General features: G+C 27.0%; 2 protein-coding genes across 2 annotated transcripts; one reads left to right on the forward strand and one right to left on the reverse strand.

The window, feature by feature from the left end:
* Positions 1–6,830: 6,830 nt before the first annotated feature.
* LOC127287538 (putative mitogen-activated protein kinase kinase kinase 7-like) lies at positions 6,831–11,146 on the forward strand. Its single transcript, XM_051314528.1, has 3 exons — positions 6,831–6,890; positions 9,641–10,159; positions 10,217–11,146. Exons 1-3 carry the CDS (start codon positions 6,831–6,833, stop codon positions 11,144–11,146), a joined length of 1,509 nt encoding a protein of 502 aa, XP_051170485.1.
* Positions 11,147–13,531: 2,385 nt separating this feature from the next.
* LOC127287539 (uncharacterized) lies at positions 13,532–15,573 on the reverse strand. The gene is made up of 2 exons (XM_051314529.1): positions 15,537–15,573; positions 13,532–14,725 (listed from the first exon to the last, which is right to left on the reverse strand). Exon 2 carries the CDS (start codon positions 14,696–14,698, stop codon positions 13,532–13,534), a length of 1,167 nt encoding a protein of 388 aa, XP_051170486.1. The 5' UTR covers positions 14,699–14,725; positions 15,537–15,573.
* Between the last annotated feature and the right edge of the window lie 851 nt (positions 15,574–16,424).

Genomic DNA, 16,424 nt, shown 5'->3' on the forward strand with positions numbered 1-16,424 from the left:
ATTAAGCAAATTAGGATCTTCTTTTGCTTGCCCCCTAGTTATTCTTTGATTACTCATACAAGTTTGTAGGAAAAAGAAATAGAATAAATATACAAAGAAAATTTATTGTTTATTTAACTTAGATATTTTAAATGTTCTTTTGAGTTTTTCTATACAATTAATGCAACGTTCTGCAGAACGTTGAAAATTCCGACCTCGTTTACGACGTCGTATTCTAAGTAGTTTGTGACGTAGTAAACGACGTAGTAAACGACGTAGAAAACGACATAGTAAACGACGTCGTAAATGAAAGCGGAATTTGGGATAGTAAATGACGTCGTTTACTACGTCGTTTACGATGTCGTTTACTACGTCGTTTACGGTGTCGTTTACTACGTCGTTTACGATGTTGCAAAAATTATTTTAATATTATTTATTTAGTAATTTAGTAAGTCCAATATCCAATATTAAAAATTTGAATAATAATTTAAAAAATCAATAATTTAAAAAAAAATTTATTTTTATTATTTTTTAATAGTTATTATTATTATTATTTTATTTTTAATATTTAAATTAAAATAAAAAAATGGTCATCAAAATATTAGTGAAACCATTTCTTCCAAAAAAGAATTTGTCTCAAATCCAATAAATAGGTAGGAGAGACATCGGGCAGAAAAAAATTTCGACAAGAAAAAAATTTTCAATCACTGCTTATATACCAATCTAATGGCACCTCAACTGCGAGAAACAGTTATGATGTTCGCCCTCCCTGTGGCGTTGAGCGAACTTAAGTCCAGAGCTGAGCCATCAGCGCAGCGCGGAAACATTTGAAAAATTTGATTTTATTAGATATTTTATTTTATTTTAAATATGACAAATAATTAACTTAATAAATAACTAATGTCATGAATAATTATTAATAACATAATGTCATACTTAATAATTCGTTAATTAATTATTTTTAACGAAAATTTGACAAAAAAAAAATTGTTGGCCAAAAAAAATATTACCATTAAAAAATAATTTTTTGTTAAATTTTTGTAGTAAAAAAAACTTTTTCAAGACAATTATTTGTGACCTAAAAAAATATCACGATGAGAATATAATTAACAAAAAAAATTACTCGTAGCACAGAAAAAATTTCACCATGAGAAAATAATTTTTTTAAAATTTTATTTGTAAAAAATTTATTGGTAGCTCAAAAAAAATATCACGGTGAGAAAATAATTTTTTGTCAAATTTTCTCTGTAAATAAATTAATTAACTAAATAACGTACCGTAAAACAGGGTTATTTTGCTCATTGCGGGTAAATTCGCTCACCCACTTTTATGCTTTATTTCAGCTTTAAAATAAAGTTTAATACCTTTATTACCAGGTTAAATTTTCGTAGTAAAAAAATTAATTAACTAATTATTAAGCTCACTATTTAATTAATTTTTTTACAGAGAAATTTTGACAAAAAAAATTATTTTTTCATCTTGATATTTTATTTGGGCCACAAATAATTTTCTTACTGAGAAAATTTAAAAATAAGTAAATTTCTCATCGTAATATTTTTTTGTGCTACGTATAATTTTTTTGTTAAATTTTTTTACAGAGAAATTTTTACAACAAAATTATTTTTCATCGTAATTTTTTTTAAAAACACGAATTTTTTTTCAAAGAAAATTTGAAAAAAATTATTATTTTCTTATTGTGATATTCTTTTGTGCTACGAATAAATTTTTGGTAAATTTTCGTAGTAAAAATAATAAACGATTTATTACGGTATTTAGTGAATTAATTGTTTTGGAGAGAAAATATGACAAAAAAGTTATTTCCTTATCGTGATAATTTTTTTAGGCCACAAAAGATTTTTTTACAGAGAAAATTTAAAACTGATTAAATTTCTCATCTAAATATTATTTTTGTGCTACAAATATTTTTTTGTTACATTTTCGTAGTAAAAAAATGAAGTAACTAATAATTACCGTAAAACAGGGTTATTTCGCTCAATGCGGGTAAAGTCGCTCACCCATTTTTTTGCTTTAAATTTGATTTAAACTAAAATTTAGTATTTCTATTAACAAATTTAACATTTTAACCTGGTAATAAAGGTATTAAACTTTATTTTAATGCTGAAATAAAGCATAAAAGTGGGTGAGCGAATTTACCCGCAATGAGCGAAATAACCCTGTTTTACGGTACGTTATTTAGTTAATTAATTTATTTACAGAGAAAATTTGACAAAAAATTATTTTCTCATCGTGATATTTTTTTTGAGCTACCAATAAATTTTTTACAAATAAAATTTTAAAAAAATTATTTTCTCATGGTGAAATTTTTTCTGTGCTACGAGTAATTTTTTTTGTTAATTATATTCTCATCGTGATATTTTTTTAGGTCACAAATAATTGTCTTGAAAAAATTTTTTTTACTACAAAAATTTAACAAAAAAATTATTTTTTAATGGTAATATTTTTTTTGGCCAACAATTTTTTTTTTTGTCAAATTTTCGTTAAAAATAATTAATTAACGAATTATTAAGTATGACATTATGTTATTAATAATTATTCATGACATTAGTTATTTATTAAGTTAATTATTTGTCATATTTAAAATAAAATAAAATATCTAATAAAATCAAATTTTTCAAATGTTTCCGCGCTGCGATGATGGCGCAGCTCTGGACTTAAGTTCGCTCAACGCCACAGGGAGGGCGAACATCATAACTGTTTCTCGCAGTTGAGGTGCCATTAGATTAGTATATAAGCAGTGATCGAAAATTTTTTTCTTGTCGAAATTTTTTTCTGCCCGATGTCTCTCCTACCTATTTATTGGATTTGAGACAAATTCTTTTTTGGAAGAAATGGTTTCACTAATATTTTGATGACCATTTTTTTATTTTAATTTAAATATTAAAAATAAAATAATAATAATAATAACTATTAAAAAATAATAAAAATAAATTTTTTTTAAATTATTGATTTTTTAAATTATTATTCAAATTTTTAATATTGGATATTGGACTTACTAAATTACTAAATAAATAATATTAAAATAATTTTTGCAACATCGTAAACGACATCGTAAACGACGTAGTAAACGACATCGTAAACGACGTAGTAAACGACATCGTAAACGACGTAGTAAACGACGTCATTTACTATCCCAAATTCCGCTTTCATTTACGACGTCGTTTACTATGTCGTTTTCTACGTCGTTTACTACGTCACAAACTACTTAGAATACGACGTCGTAAACGAGGTCGGAATTTTCAACAGGGTGGCACTAACATATGTTTACACAAATTTTTACGAATAATAGCAATTTTAGTGTCTAAACTTAGGCTTTTATAAACACTACTATCAATTACTTTATCATCATTACTCTTTTTTAATTTTTCGATATTTTTCAATTTTTCTGCTTCCAGGGCTGCTTTTTCTTTAAGGTCCCTCGTCAAATCCCGCAATTCCTCTAAAGAAAGCCATTTTTCACCATTAAGGGCTTTTTGTTCCCTTAATTTTTTATTGAAGCTTTTCCTCTGTTTACGTGAAAAATTTCGAGGTATAGTCGAATATCCGGACATTAAAAAAAATTTAAAAAAAGCAAAATTAAAATTAATTAATTTCTATTAATTCAATGTTTAAATTTCTGCTAAAATTGTCTACTGCAGGAGGTAATACATTTACTTTTTCTACGGTTAAATTTATTGTATTAACTATTTGTAGATTTGTCTGCTCTACTGTGGTTTGTCTAATAATAGGTTTTACTACCGCTACTGGTACACTTTTGACTTGTTTCTTTACTAAATTATTATAAAGAATAGAACTACTAGAAATTATTGTGAATTTCCTATTTCCTCTTTTCCTACGATTTGAGGAAGTTTTATGGGAAGGAATTTTAGACATTGGGAAATTCAAATTTTACGAAAATTATGTAAAATAATAAAAAAAAATTAATAAATTTTCTCTTAATAAAACAAGAAAAATAAGAAAAGAATAATAAACCATAAATAAATTCCTCTTCTCCTGTTTATTTTGATTTGATTTGAGAATTAATTTGGGAAAAGGAAATGAAAAACCCTATTTTTTTAAAGGTTATTTTTTCTTTTTTAAGGATTGTGACTACATTAGAAAAAGGAGAAACAGTTTGTATGTCATTTAAATTGTCATTTAAATTGATAAACTAGTAACAAAAATATTATTCTTCATCTTAAAAAAAAATTTTGTATACCATTGATTCAATGAAACATTCTAAAATACTCTCTGGGAATATAAATTTCGCTTATAAAAGAATCCTTGTTGAGAAAAGAAAATGAAAAATTCTTAATAAGAATAAAAATTTCGCTTCAATATAATAAAAATTTGAATAATAATATCTTTTAGAAATAGAAATTGGACATATATTAGCCTGAATCTAAAAGTCATTATGTTTTATAAATAATTCATTACAATTTTTTCTATATTTATCTAAATTAACTTTAGTATGTGTCACTTAACAAAATCAAACAAAAAGAATATTAAAAAATATTTTAAAGCAATTTAAATTTATCATTCTTTTTAATTAAGAGAAAGGTAATAGTATTAAATAATCGTTAATTTACTAAAAGTAATCTCTCTTGTCTTTTATTAATACAATTTACATATTTATGTCAAATGGACATTCAAGAAAATGACTTAAAATATTTAAATCGTTTTATTTATAAATAATAATTTTCAGATGAATTCTGCGGATGTTGCCATTATGAGTCGAACGATAAAATTACAATTCAACAATGAAGAACAAAATGTTGTTATTAAAAATAACAAAATTCAAAAATCTTTATTGGAAGATTACTTCCCAAAGGGAAGTAATTTAAAATATTTATTACATGGAATATCATACCTTTTGCAAAGGGAGGGTGATGATATTTTATTACCATCAAATGTTGATACTTTTATCATCGTTGCACCAGGAGGTTCGTTATGCTTTTAATTAGATTAAAAATATATTTAAATGTATTTGAACAAAATCAGTATGAAAAAAATATAATTTTTCCTTGTTTATTAAATTTAAATAAAAATCTTGGTTTACTATTTAATTATTTTTTTAAAACTATATTGTATGATTTAAAATGGTAGGACTTGATAGACGTACAGATTATGATACAATTGTAAGTTATAATGGTTTGAATGTATATGTGAAATTAAAAAATTTTTTTACATTTTTTAATTCATCCAATATTTAATTTATCAATTTCTTTTATTTTCTAAATGGGAAATTCTCTGAAACTTTTATTCTTTAAAATTCTTGTAGCGAGATAATTATTAAAAATTTTAAGGTCTGCTTTTGCATACGGGTAAATTAAATAATTGCGCTAATGTGCGTACAAGTTTGATCATTTTTTAAAGCTTATAGTTTAGTTGTGCTGAGTCATTTATTGTCCTTAAAACCGTGTTTCCTTTCGAACTGAAAAACAGTATTTTTAAATACTAGTTTCAATATAAGTTATTGCACACAAAAATTTAGTAACTAGCCACAGTTTAAAAAAGTTTTAAGCTTTCATTCTACTTATTGTCGATACGAACTATTTAGAAGTAAAATGCATTTACAGTCCGGACTCAAAACTGAGAGACAATTTTCAAAATTATATATTTTTGCTTTCGGGAAACGTACTCTTTTCGAATTACTATTAAAATAATCCTTAGATGTCCATTTTTACTTATATATTTGTTATTTGATTTTACTATGATGTGCCAACTTGTAAAATTAGTTTATGTTTCAAAAAATGCCCAAAAAGACTCCCGTGATTTGCTTACTTTTCAACGTTTAAGAAAGAAATTAAATTACAATACAAAAGTTAATTTTTTAAACTAACATATTTCAATAGCTTAAAACATGCTTTTCAAGGACCAATAGTAACATTTAAAAAAAATTTTATGCATATTGTATAATTAATGGATAAACATAAGTTACCTGAATATTAAATGTTCCAGAGAATTTTCCATATATACCATATCAAGTTTTAATTAATCATCAATTAATGTAGCCGAAGAGTTTATAATTTCGTATTTTTTTCGATGAAAATATTTGAAATAAAAAATTTTGAAAATATTTTATCACAATTTTGACATTTTAATGGCTTAAAATTTAAATAAATATTCGATTTCAAATTTGTGAAAATTTCATTATATAATAATGTGTAAATTATTATCAAAATTTAAATCTAATCCAAAGTTTAAATTATTTCAATTTTAAACAATCTCAATTTTTATTCAATATTATTTTTCATTATTCAAATTTTTAATTTAATTATTTAAAAAAAATTTATTTATTATTAACTGTAAATTAATTAAAATCTAATAATGATTCTAAATTGAATTCATTTAAATTTGAAAGTATATTTCCTTTTTATTTACACTAAACCTTGCATCCAAACGTTTGAAACGCGTAATTTTATAAAAATTTTAATGAATCTTAATATAACTATATAGCATGTTAATTTATATGAAGTGACGTTCTGAAGTTTCTATTGGCAATTACTTGTAAAAAATAATATTTCACATTTATTTAAAGACAAAATATTCATTCGATCCCTGTCATGTGTACATTTTCTTCTTTGCTAAAATATTTGCTGCCGTTTATTGTTACATAATTAAAATGTTTTAAATCTGCATTGTCTATAGTAAACAATTATAAATCAAAATTAATTTATTGTTGTGTTATTATAAATTTATTTATAAATTTGTTTATGCGTTAAGAAATTAATGAAATAATTCCTATTTAATGTATTTCAATAAAGTTGTTTTATAAGTAATTAATAATTTTAGCTGTTCAAAACTCTGATAATGAAAAATCAAATCCCATCAGGAGTGAAAGATTCGCCAACATGCTGGAGAAAATCAATCGTCTGAAGGATCCCGATTCCAAAAGTTTAAAGAAAAAGAAGGTATTTCATATATGTTTTCATATAATACAATAACTATTTTTTATTTTATTTTATATATATATATATATATATATATATATGGGACGTTTCACGTCAACCGGCCCAAAGTTATGTCCAAAATTCTATGCAATAAAAATAAACATGTAATACATGAAAATACTCGTAAACTCATCCCCTTTCAATTGCAAAGTGGCAGAATTGAAAATTCAAAATGGCGTCCTTACTATGTCAAGTGGAAGCGGCTAACTTCAGAAATAAGTAAATATATTTATTAATTTCTTTTAGAAAATTATGCAAAAATTTTAGGTCACCACATATTTTAATGTTTTCGAGGTCGCTGATTACGAATCTGAAGTCAGTTTTTCAAAATTCAAAATGGCGGATCCAATATGGCGGCTTATTTTTTTAAAATAATTGAATTTGCTTGAAACTTGTTACTCGGGGGTTTTCGAGGTCGCTGATTACGAATCTGAAGTCAGTTTTTCAAAATTCAAAATGGCGGATCCAATATGGCGGATTATTTTTTAAAAATTTATTGAATTTGTTTGAAACTTGTTACTCGGGGATTTTCGAGGTCACTGATTACGAATCTGATGTCAGTTGTAAAAGAAAATCTGCGAAGTCTTGATATTTTGCTTAGCCTATTGATAAAGAGTCTCTGCATTTAAAATGGCTTTGTCTGGTGAGGATTGCAAGCTAGCACGAGTGGATTCTCTCTTTAAAATAGCTCCTATGCCATCACATGATCCTTTACAGTTGACACACTGAGGGTTTAATAAAAACATTTGAACATCGTGAAAAAAATGACAATCGCTAAAACATATCTTACGAAGTCTGAATAAGCTCTTTTATAATTTAGATATCGTCCATGTTTTTACGATGCTCAAATGTTGTTACTACTTACATGAACATTCATGAAAATAAATTATTATTACAGCAGCATTTAAAAAGTTACTAAAACTCAGTTAATCAGTTAATAATGAAATGTACTGAATCAGCCACATTATTTGAATATTCGTTTTCTTCCTTTCGATTTATACAGTTTCTTTGACTCGCAACAAGGTGAATAATTTTATCTACAAATATTGTACCTAATATCCTTCTAATTCATAGCAGGGAGTAAAGAAAAATTAAGGAAAAGTTGTGTTTGAGGAAGACCTCAGGCATCTCAGAACGCTAGGACTTCAGATTCATAATCAGCGACCTCCAAAACTCCCAAGTAAAAAGTTTCAAGCAAATTCAATCAATTTTTAAAAATTCGTCCGACATATTAAATCCGCCATTCTGAATTTTGAAAAACTGACTTCAGATTCGTAATCAGCGACCTCCAAAACTCCCAAGTAAAAAGTTTCAAGCAAATTCAATCAATTTTTAAAAATTCGTCCGACATATTAAATCCGCCATTCTGAATTTTGAAAAACTGACTTCAGATTCGTAATCAGCGACCTCGAAAACCCCCAAGTAACAAGTTTCAAGCAAATTCAATGATTTTTTAAAAAATTCGTCCGCCATATTGGATCCGCCATTTTTAAATTTGAAAAACTGACTTCAGATTTGTAATGAGCGACCTCGAAAATCCCCGAGTAGCAAGTTTCAAGCAAATTCAATTAATTTTTAAAAAATAATCCGCCATATTGGATCCGCCATTTTGAATTTTGAAAAACTGACTTCAGATTCGTAATCAGCGACCCCAAAAACATTAAAATATGTGGTGACCTAAAATTTTTGCATAATTTTTTAAAAGAAATTAATAAACATAATTACTTATTTCTGAAGTTAGCCGCTTCCACTTGACATAGTAAGGACGCCATTTTGAATTTTTAATTCTGCCACTTTGCAATTGAAAGGGGATGACTTTACGAGTATTTTCATCTATTACATGTTTATTTTTATTGCATAGAATTTTGGACATAGCTTTGGGCCGGTTGACGTGAAACGTCCCATATATATAATAGCGATATATTCTTCCCTCACTAACGCTCGCTCGGGTCAATTGTGACTTGTAGTCATTGACTTAAAGTTTAAATCAATTTTAATTACTATAGATATTTAATAATATTAATACAATAATAAGTATTAACTTTTAATATTAATAATAGTATTATTATTATTAATATAAAATATTATTATAATATTTTGCCTTTCATGAACTTACTGACATCTTGTAATGAGAAAATTTAAACCAAAAAAAAGAAACATCATATGGAAAATGTAATTTACACACAAAAACATATAAAACATAAAATCTCATTATATGAAATGTAACATGCAAAATTTAAAAAAAGCTTCGAAAAAAATTAAATAATATATTTTTTGAGTAAAATTAATTGTAAAAAAGTGAAACTAATAAAAAATGTGCCACAGAGACATTAAATAGTAGAGAAAGACGTGAAATTGTTGAAATTTAACGGCTGGTGTGAGCCGGTCAGTCGGTCGCTCTTCATCTTTATTATATAAAAGGATGTGCAACATAGTGTCATTCTTGCATTTCATTTAAAAAATGTATGCCAGGTTTAATGTGAAATTAAATTTTTATTAAATTTCATTATTCGATTAGTAGAATTAATTAATTAATTAATCCAAATTCATATTGTTCAAATTCTTCTTTTTTCAAAGAGTTATTTTTTTCAGTTGGACCATCAACCAATTGGCTTTGCCAAGAAGCAAACGGTTGACAAAAAAAACCTTTCCTGAAGAGGGTAGTCTATGTTAATTGGAAGCACAAGAAGAGTCATAATGCTTTATTCCAGTTAAAAAGTAGTGCAATAGGAGGTTTAAAGAAAATTACCTTAAATGCGAATCAAGATTATCCTCTTTCAACATTGAAGGACACGATTTTGGACCAATATATTAATGATATCAATAGACCGTATTTTCAAGATTGTGACATTGCCATAGGAACCAATGATAATCAGCCTATCACGACTTACATTGATAATGACGGAGATGAGTGTGACTTTTGGAAATTTTGCAGCGACAAACTGAGAAACTCGAATCACGCATTAAGATTATTTATATTGTCAGTTAAGGTAGGATCCAACGATTTCACTTTAAATTCTTCGAACACTAATTCTTTGACCCGAGTACCAGAAGCACATCATTCGACAAACAGTTCAAAAATGTCTGAAATGTTGCAGACACAATTAACATCTGAAATCAATTCACGAAAAATCGACGAAAAAAAAATTTTGCAACCTACTACCAACACATCTTCTTCTCCGCCAAGTGCTTTAAAATTGTCACAAATTTTGTCTCCCTCGTTCACATCCGTAAAAAATAAAGAAAACATTGAGAAAATTCTTCAAAAAAAAAAAGATTTTCCAAAGGATCTTGACACATCCACATCACAGTTAAGTGGTGAATTCGGTGAATTTCGTGACAAATTTGAATTTAAAATACCAGAAGCAAAAACCGGCTTGGATAAATTAAATTTATCGATTAAGAAAGTTGAATATTCCGATTTACAATTCACAAATGTAACTTTAGGAAGAGGAGGACAAGGGATTGTTATAAAAGGATTCTATCTGAAAACTGAAGTTGCTATAAAGTCCATAACGAAAAGCTTCTCTGATAGACAAATTTTAAAAGAAATATCACTCTTGGATAAAATTAGGCATCAGAACATAATATCGATTATGGCAGTATCCTCGACTCCAACGCAATTTCATATTGTCATGGAGTTTTTTGATTCCATTTCCTTGTACTCTCTGCTTTTCGATGAAAGTAAAAAAACATCTGCTGCAAAATACATGTCTTCGAAAAATAACATAGCTCTGCAGCTTTGTACTGCTGTTTCTTATTTGCATTTGCAAACTCCTCCAATAGTTCATAGGGACATAAAACCTGCAAATCTCTTGATTAATGAAATTGGTTTCTTAAAACTATGCGATTTGGGGTTAGGAAAGTGTTCCTCATTGGAAAAAAGCTTGCAATCATCAATGGAAATATCGATGAAAGGCACTTACTTCTATATAGCGCCAGAAATTGTTCTGGGCAGAGGGGTAGCGAATACAACTACAGATGTTTGGGCTGTAGCATGTACTCTCGTTGAGCTGTTTAGTGGAAATGCGGTTTGGCAGTTGAGCAGATCGAATAGAAGTGTTGTAGTTTTTCTGACGGAAAAATTTTCCAACTACAAAGTGCCTAATATAAGAAATGCTCCAACATTCATGCAGAAAACTTTGCTTCACTGTTTCAGTTACAGTCAGGAAAAGAGACCAAGCATTACTGTTCTGCAAGATTTGTTTCTAAATTAACCGTGTACTAGTTGAAGACTAAATTAACATAGGTCTTTCAAAACTTATTCCTTATCAAAGTAAAATTAACCTATTACTAAGAAAAGCAACTAACGTTGCATTAGAATGTCTCATTTATTAAATGTTTATAAAATTTATTATTCTTAGAAAAAACAGTATTCTAGCTTACTTATTGTTGTATTGCATAAACCAAAGGTCATTTTCATATAAGATTGTTTGATTAAACAAAATTGTTTTCTATTATTTCTGTATCTTGTTTAGCAGAATACTAATTAAGTATTTGTTTGAGAATATTGTTACATTTTGTTACTTCATATTTAATTCAGTACAAAACAGTATTACGAAGTACATATTGCGGTATAAATCATGATTATTTTTAAATAACGGCTTAAAAGGAAAGTTTAATTTTGTGGTAATGATGTAATAAAGTAAAAAATTTATCTTAGAGATAAAGTACGTATATGGCAATATTACTAAGTCATATGTTCCTATTAAGTTTTCGAATACTTGTTTTAAAAACAAAAATTATTATGAATTCGGGAATATGAAATGATTTCATAATTGTTCCGACTAACTATGTTTTGTATTTAACTTGTGATTTTCAGTAGTACAAAAGAGTACAAAAGACTTTTTTGAAGTATATTTTGTGGAATATATTTCAATTATTTATAAATGATATCAAATTAGATTTTACTTCATGTTAGAGTTAACTTATGCCATAAATCTACTATATGTCATGTGTCTTTTAAAGTTCCATGCGTTACGTTTAAGAATAATAGTAACTACATACTCTGAATATTTTAGAATATAAACTGCTTTTCACAATCATCAAAGTCTCGGATACGTTTTAAATATTTACCTTGTGATATGCACATGTACCAATACTTTTCTGTTACTACTTGTAAGCAAAAAACATTTTCTTAAATTCAAAAATACGTTTGACAATTAAAGTGTGTCATTTGTTTTATAAATTCCATTTAATATTTTTAATAATAATTACACAATAAATTTGAAAATTTGTGTGGCCTTAATTTAATTTCCATTCACTATTTTATAATTATAATCATAGTACGACTGAGAACCATTTAAAATTTAATGAGTACGCAGAGGATTGAATTTGAGTTTAAAATTACATATACAACTTTTTGTTTAAAAAAGGTGTTTTTTTTGTTTTGATTTCTAATTAAGTCAATCGTTTTTAAAGTTAATATACATTTTTTTATAAATGTAAACTTTCATTAATTAAAAATATAAGTCAAATAGTTTTATAAATTCTATTTTTAAATTTTTATTAGATTCATATAATTTTAATAACATTAAATATTTAATTAGAAAAAAAACCGGACAAGTGCGAGATGGACTCGCACTGAAGCCGAGGGTTCCATATTTGTAATGACCTTATTTGGTTTTATTTCTTAATTCGCGTTTTTTACAAAACCCGATATGAAGATAAATTATAATCATTTCTTTCTACTATAAAAAAATTTTTTTTTCTACTTTTTTCCTGTCATCTACACTAAAAATACACACGTACGCAAATTTTCAGCTCTGCAGATCAAGAATTTTGAGTTTTTGACGAAATTGTCAAAAAATTTGAGTGTTTCCCAAAAAACGCTATATAAAGATCCAATTTAATCATGTCGGTTACATTTTTTCTGTAATCTACACGTAAAAATACATAAGTATACACAAATACAGTCTTCTTGATTTTTGGCCCTTCTGGGCCAAAAATTGTGAGCGCTAGCAGGGGTGCATATATTTTCGAGAATTCATAGAAACTTCGAGTTTTTCGAAAAAAAACGCTATGAAGATCAATTCCAACCAGTTTCGCTTTAATTTTCCTGCAATCTACAGATAAAAACAAATCAATATGTAAATTTTGAGCTCTCTAGATCAAGAATTGTGAGCGCCAGGGGGGAGGGTACACGTGTTTTTGACGAAATTGTCAAAAATTTCGAGTTTTTCGCCCAAAACTTTATGAAGATCAACTCCAATCGTATTCGCTATATTTTTCCTAAAATGTACGAGAAAATATAAGAGAAATATAAGCGTGCTAAGGTGAATAATTGATAATCTGTAATGTCCGTGGTAATTCTAGAATCTACCTTAGAATTCAAGGTGATTTAAAATCTTTTAATATTTTTGCTACCATTGTTTAATACGAAAAGGAATAACTATAAGCAATGAAGAAATTCTTTAATAAAAATACAAAGTTTTTTTTAATAATATAAATATTGTAATAAATTTATTGATTATATTTACAATTTATTTACAGATAAAGTCAATTATTGATTTTTAGAATATAAATTCTTGTAAGAGTAAAATTTTTTCATGTTTTGTTATATCATACATCAGTTTACACTATCTTCTTCCTAAAGATACTTTTTACAATAATAATACATCTACCTCTCCCAATTCACTACTAATAGCCCTTAATATTGTTAAATATAAATTAAAAGCATCTTCAGCTGTTACCACTTCACTAATTCGAATGTCGAGAAGTTTCACTAATTCATTGAAAACAGGTGAAATTAAAATGGGCTCTTCCACATACTCTTTTAGACACTGCAGACTTTCCAAATCTAGTTGCTTTTCGCATCGAACTGCGCCATAATTCTCTGGCCACTTGAACATCTCATCCGGTATTCCACCAGCAACATCACGATTATTTTGCTTACGGATTCGGTGTTCATTCCATTCCTTTCTGGTCAACTCCATGTCATCTTGTATTAGTTTACCAAAACAATAACGCAAACACTCGATATGCAGTGGAGAGTCGGCTCTAAATAAATTTTCCTCTTCCATTGTTTTAAAAAGTTGCATGTAAAACTCCCCCATGTGCTGTCGAAATTGACGCCAATACGATTCGATTCGTTGATTCCTTGTACTTTTTCCGCGTATAAAGCTTTTAATCCCAGCACATTCATCGTCATGGTGATATCGCAGAGCCATATGCATGTCTTCCATGAGTGTCGCTTCCGTGCCATTATCCGCCCTTACTAATGTAGGAAGAAATCCATGTTTTTCAATAGCTGTTAAATAATAGCTACCAATTACATTAGGATTATTATTTGTCCTTGATACACGCAACCAAATAACTTTTTTAGAAAAACCGTCTATGCAACCGTATATTGGAAACCCGAATCTTTTTAATTTATCGTGGTTGTCGGCATGCCAAATGTGATTGGGACCAGGAGCACTGTATACTCTCCTCTTTAAACGATATCTACGTCGACCTTCAACTCCATCCGGATCGATTCCACCGAGTAATATCCTTATTGTTTCCTGTTTTGCAGTTAAATTATAAACTTTTTTTAATCGTTTCCACATTGCTCTGTATCCAAGATTAAAACCACTTCCTTCGAGTTCCAAAAGAATAGCAGTCACCAATTCCGCATACGGACTTTCATTAATGTTTTTTCTCTTTAAGTTTAACATGTTTAAAATTCTAGAAAAAGTTCGCCGAGAGATATTTATATTCCAATTGGTTCGCAGCAGATGTAGGATCATTTGTAAGCTGTATCCTTTAGCGAAGTATTTTTCTATTTTCATAAAAATAAATGCATTTCTTCTCTTAACCTAAAATAAAAAATAACAATAATATTTAATGTGCATAAAAACATATAAATTAAAAATATTTCATAGCCCGAATTCATTTCAAATCATGCAGGTCATGGTCTGAATTGAAAATCATTTTCGCATTTATAATGTGTTTTAGAAAGAATTTTAGACGACACGTATTTTTTATATTGCCAAAAAAATTTTTTTTTTAAGTTATAAAGATTTAAAGATTGACACTCGAAAATTTTGTTTATTCAAAATTTAGGAGAAAAAATCTTTAAAATGCTGTAATTTTTTAAGTAATTAAGATAATTTATTTTTCCTTTTTGCATCAAAAAGGGCTTTTATTCTTCTTTCGAAATGCATTGGAAAATTTAAATAATTTTAAAAAATAACACAATGGCGGCTATTTTATTAAGAAAATTTTAATTGAGTTTATTCAAAAACCCCACCACTTTTTTTGCTAAAAATTTGTTTGGCAATTACGTTCATATGGAGGAATCTTTTTGACAAGAATTTAACTTCTGCCCTATTCTGGTATAAGAGAAAATTCTTTTTTTAGTTTTAAAAGGAAAAACATAATTTTTCTCAACAAATAAATTAGATATAAAAAAATGTCTCAAATAAAAGTTGTCCCTCTTCAAAAGATATAAAAAAAAACTCTGTTGTCATTTTTCTCTATCTTGCTTTTTTCGATAAAATTTAAAAAAAAAGAATTAATTGATTACTTCTATTGCTTTTTAAATAATAGTAAGAGTACTTTTTGATACAAATGAGCATGTTAATGAAATGAATTCGGTCCATATAAAATTATTAAAAAATAGTTTACATTTTGATTTCTTTCGTCTCCCTCATAATCGGCAGCAAAGTCATCTGTAATAATTGTTCAATTATTTCAATTAGATTACTACTATTTACAATTCTATTATCTTCTTATATTATTTTATTTTAAATTATTAGTTAGAATTTGAAACAATTTCTTTCTTTAAATTTTATAATTTTTTGAAGCTTGTAACTTTTTTCTGGAAGCTAAAAGAAATTAGTTTCGCACATAATTTAATATTGATATAATTACCTACTATGAAAATTTGAAGAGGGTGTATTTTGGTCGGTTAAAAAAATAAGAATATTGAAAAATTTTTAATTAAAAAGGTTATGTATTTCTGGCATTTTACAGCTTTACATATCCTTCTATTTTCATAAAAAAAGAGATTTCATATGAATGGTGAATTTCGAAAAGGGCTCAACTCTAAAAAGGCTAAGAGTAATTTTCACTATCGATTGTTATGCGAAAATGGCACTTACGCTTTTTCGAGTTGAGCCCTTTTCGAAATTCACCATTCATATGTTTTGTTAATTTCAAGTCCTAAAATTAACACTTTTAATTGAAAAATTTTCGAATTTATTAATTTTGAAACAAAGCAAAATACCCTAACCAAATTTACATATCAGATAAATTATGTATCAATATTAAAATATGTGCAAAACCCCAAATTTTTTTAAACTTCAAAAAAAGTTACAAATCTAAAATAAAATAATTAAATGATAATTATACAATTTTTCAATGTAGACTAAATTGATTTATGTTTCCGTTAAATAATAATAGAGGAATTTATCCATGAGTGGACAATATAATCATTTTCTTTATTAAATTTTTTTGAGAAAGGAATTTTTAAAACTTTTACACACCGCACCGATGGATAGTTAATTTCTTTAG

This window comes from Leptopilina boulardi, unplaced genomic scaffold, assembly GCF_019393585.1.
Source record: "Leptopilina boulardi isolate dan_hultmark-lab unplaced genomic scaffold, ZJU_Lbou_2.1 LbouV2_371, whole genome shotgun sequence".
Classification (NCBI taxonomy): Eukaryota; Metazoa; Arthropoda; class Insecta; order Hymenoptera; family Figitidae; genus Leptopilina; species Leptopilina boulardi.